We start from the raw sequence: 4,277 nt of genomic DNA, 5'->3' as shown, positions 1-4,277 counted from the left end.
TTAACCAATCAGATGTGGGCATCTACGAGCTGCGGAAAAGCGAGAAACTGCTGTCCGAGAGATTACAGAGCGCGTGCACAGAGTCAGACCGGTGAGTGTGAGAACCCGCGCTCTCCACTCTGGGTCTAGAACCGGGACCGGAACACCAATTGTCTTCGGGGCGTGGCAGCTGCAGTAAGCCGGCAGTGACCAAAAATGACGGCATGCCACTTTGTATAGGCTAAAGTTCATTGTACTAGCCAATGTATAGCTCAAAAGTTAACATTTGATTTCATTTTATATGCTGCTATATCTATATATATATATATATATATATATATATATGTGTGTTACTTATTAACAAGGACCTCTTACCTCATTGCATTCCACGGGACCGACTCACCAGTGCATAAATACCATGATGGCTCGATTATAGGCTGCACCCTGGTGTTTTTTTTTTTTATTTAAAGAAAAAAACATTTTAAAAGAAAAAATACACGAGTGGAATGGTAAAACAGTATTTTACCTAATACACAGGAATAGGAAGGTATTTTAACGTTTTTGGTATCTTATACAGTTGGTCAGCATATGTTATATACAGACAGACATTTGGAAAACCAATAGCCATTTTAAGCCCCCCCCCTTTAATTCATAATGCTTATTGAAATGCCCCTCTGCCACCCCAGATATGCTTTACCCCCAGATATGATTTATACCCCAGATATGTCACTCTACCCCCCAGATATGCCTTATACCCACCCCTGTATGCCCCCCCTGCCCCCCCCCCTGTCTTACCGATGCATCCCTAGACGTCTGCGCGATGCACGTAGACAATCTCCGCTGCTGCCCGTCACTGCCACCGGAAAGTCATGTCACGCTGGCGCTTCGTTATAGTAGCCCAGGGAAGTGCCGGCAGCAGCGGAGGTTTCTGCATCGCACTGATATCCACCGGCTGCCAGACAGAAGGATCCAGATAAGATCTGGATCATAATCTCTCTCTCTTCTCTCTCCCCTCGCAGCAGAGCCGGTCACTCACACATTCAGTGATGACATTGGTCTTTTTGTGACGCATTGTAACACCTATCCCTCCTTTTTGTGACTTTGCAGACTGAAGGAAGAAGCATTGAGCAGCAAACATGCAGGAAACAAGCAGCAGGTGAGATGCTCAGACATCATTATTCCGCCCCTTATCCATGCTTCACATGTTTATATATATATATATATATATATATATAGCACTTCTCAGCATTATGATGGCCAAGGATGGTGCCTTTTGCTTTCTGGTGGTGTGTTTAGAGGCATGGTTGGGAGGGGGTGTATGCAAATGAGTCCTTGTGACCTATAGATATATATGTAGTAAGGCACTTTATTTACACAGTTTGAAGGTGCTGCTCCACTTGGGAAGAAGGACAGAGGGATGTGGGCCTTGGCCAGTCCAAACACTTGGGAGTGTTATAAGTCTGTCCACCTTTGTGGTCCCAATTGTTATGTTCTTGGTCACACTACTTGCCATAGTGATCTTTTTTGTCGATTTTATTGATTATGTGCATTAATGATCACGTTGCTGTGTAGATGTTCCTCACATATCACTCCGACCACCTTTCCTCGTTTCCTGATCCCAATGTAATTCCCAGTCTTCACCTCCTCTAACAGGCTCTGCGATGTCTGCGGCGGCGGAAGTTAGCGGAAAAGCGAGCGACGGAGCTACAGAACAAACTGGACACCGTGCAGAACATTCTAGAGAGAATATCAATGGCTGAGACTGACCGCAAGGTAACCAGCATGTCATGTACACACCAGACAGCTTAGAAAAGGAAAGGTGGTATATATATATATATATATATATATATATATTATATTATATATATATATATATCGCTCCCAAACCTCAAGTATCTGCTTGCTGACATCACAACGCAGGCAATAATGGCACGTCACTGGTCACGGAAACACTTAACAAAAATATATTTTTTTTCAGATATCCCAAGAGCTTATGTGACTTTTTTTTTTCCTATTTTTGTTATAATATATATTTTTTTAATTAATATTATTTGCTTTTTTTTTTTCTTTCTTAGAAATACGGTTTACAATGTAGGATTCCATATCAAATGTTTAATATGTGTACAGAGTGCTTGTGGGGTTCGTGGCTCTAAAAAATGGGATATGACTGATTTGTCCCTTGCTCATAGGTCATCTCTGCATATGAGGTGGGGGTCTCTGCTCTGCGATTGGCCATGAAAGATGTCAGTCAAGAGAAAGCTGAAAGCTTAGTGGATCAGATTCAAGAGGTAATAATGGTGGCTGACTGAGCGTAAGATTGTTTGTGGACACGTCACGTGTTAGTATGAAGTATGTCCGGGGTCAGACGGTGGATTGGGCCGCTTATACTGGCGCTTTGTGCTCTTACATTGTGAACGCGTTTCTCTTCTATATGTTTGAATGACTTGGAGTGTTTCATAATGTTCCTCCGAGAACAAAACATAACTATGATCCTCTTCCTGCTTTAGTTCTGTGACCTGCAAGATGACATCAATCAGACTTTGTCTGGAGCAGTGATCAGTGATACTGGTACGTAGTCCGGTCCTGCTGACACTTCTTATCGTTCATAGTATTCTGCCTTATCCTCACTTCCGTTATGCCTCATGTTCTACCACATATCCCCTTCTTATATGTCCTATAACTTCGTATAACCCCTTCCTCTATCCCCTCCTATTACTTCATGTAACCCCCTCCTATTGTTCCCTGTAAACTCTGTAAAACGGCACCTATTACTCCAGCTACTCTTTATAAATTCTCTTATTACTCAATTGATCTCTCTCTTTATTGTAGATATTGACGTTGAGGACCTAGAGAGAGAGTTGGATGACATTCTCAAGCAAGAAGAAGTTTTAATCGATCTTCCAGATGTTCCAACTAATCCGATTACCCCTCAACAGCCCGTGACTGTTCAGGATGATGGAGGTATGACGGGAGCGTTTCATTAGCAGCTTGCAATACAATTTTGTAAATATATTTGTGCATCTTGTACATCATTTACCGATATGATTGATTGTAGACTGTATATTATGCAAACTAGGTAAAAATGATGCTTTCAGTGGCATTTCAGATTTTTCTTGTCCTGATCTCTGTATTTTTGGGGAGTTGTCTTCATTCAGCATCTCTACACTTAGATGAAAGCAGGAATGTGTGGTGTGCCTCGTATTACTCTCTCTCTCTTATATTAATGCTTAAGTTTCGCACACAGATGTTTACCAAGAAGTATACAACGCAGTGACGCCCCGAGCCCCAGCGACCATTCTGCAATGACACCTGCTGGATTCCCATTACCGCTACTGGGAGTGTGCCTAGCGGACAATCCCCAGTGGTAATCATGTACTATGAAACTGCTGTACCACACCTTGTGGCGGATTGCTCAACCAAAGTATTTGAGTCTCGAGGAACCTGTATTCTCATAAAGATAAAGTCTGTACAGTGTCTGTGTCTTCTTGTTAATCCAGAGTCAACCATAAAATAATATATGATAAGAACCATAGCACTTGGTGTTTTTAAAACTTTTCACCAGAATCACATTTTGTGCATAACCCCAAATGTCTTATTTTCCTTGCATTAGCATTTATGTTTACAATAGCCTTCATTAAATGTATTTGTAATAAATGTGTGTTCAAACTTTGAATAAAGTTCTTAACTCTAACCCGCTAACGTTATTCGGTAGCAGTATATAAAAACACAGCGCATCTTGCTTCTTGAACTGCTCCGCACTGTCCCCAAACCCACTTGGTCCATTTATCAAAAATAAATCGTCCACAGACGCCAACAGTCGGAAAGGGGATTAATCAGAGAAGATGACTTTACCCCAGTCCTCGGCAGTCCGATCCCTGTACCTTTTGCAGAATATCAGTCTTGTTTCTGATGTTTTTCCTGGAGAGAAGTGGCTTCTTTGCTGCCCTTCTTGACACCAGGCCATCCTCCAAATGTCTTCACATCGCTGTGCGTGAGGATGCACTCACACCTGCCTGCTGCCAATCCCGAGCAAGCTCTGCACTTGTGACGACCAGATCCCGCAGCTGAATCAACTTTAGGAGATGGTCCTGGCGCTCGCTGGACTTTCTTGGGCACCCTGACTCATTCTTCACAACCATTGAACCTCTCTCCTTTAAGTTCTTGATGATCCGATAAAGGGTTGATTGTGGGGTAATCTTACTAGCAGCAATATCCTTGCCTGTGAAGCAATGATGACAGCAGATGTTTCCTTGCAGGTAACCATGGCTCATAGAGGAAGAAGAATGTCAAGCACCACT

General features: G+C 42.6%; 1 protein-coding gene across 1 annotated transcript in view; it reads left to right on the top strand.

Moving 5' to 3' along the window:
• The window catches only part of CHMP7 (charged multivesicular body protein 7), a 7,868-nt gene extending 4,198 nt beyond the window's left edge, over positions 1-3,670 (top strand). Inside the window, exons 4-10 of the mRNA XM_053463067.1 lie at positions 1-91; positions 1,087-1,135; positions 1,633-1,752; positions 2,169-2,267; positions 2,487-2,547; positions 2,809-2,940; positions 3,224-3,670. The exon at positions 1-91 is cut by the window's left edge and continues 43 nt beyond it. Of these exons, the coding sequence (XP_053319042.1) occupies positions 1-91; positions 1,087-1,135; positions 1,633-1,752; positions 2,169-2,267; positions 2,487-2,547; positions 2,809-2,940; positions 3,224-3,285 (614 nt within the window). The 3' untranslated portion in view covers positions 3,286-3,670. The remainder of the gene's footprint in view (positions 92-1,086; positions 1,136-1,632; positions 1,753-2,168; positions 2,268-2,486; positions 2,548-2,808; positions 2,941-3,223) is intronic.
• Positions 3,671-4,277: the final 607 nt, after the last annotated feature.

Source organism: Spea bombifrons, chromosome 4 (assembly GCF_027358695.1).
Source record: "Spea bombifrons isolate aSpeBom1 chromosome 4, aSpeBom1.2.pri, whole genome shotgun sequence".
Lineage (NCBI taxonomy): Eukaryota > Metazoa > Chordata > Amphibia > Anura > Pelobatidae > Spea > Spea bombifrons.
Note: the sequence above shows the minus strand (reverse complement) of the source record. Positions and strands in the feature narration are given on the sequence as shown.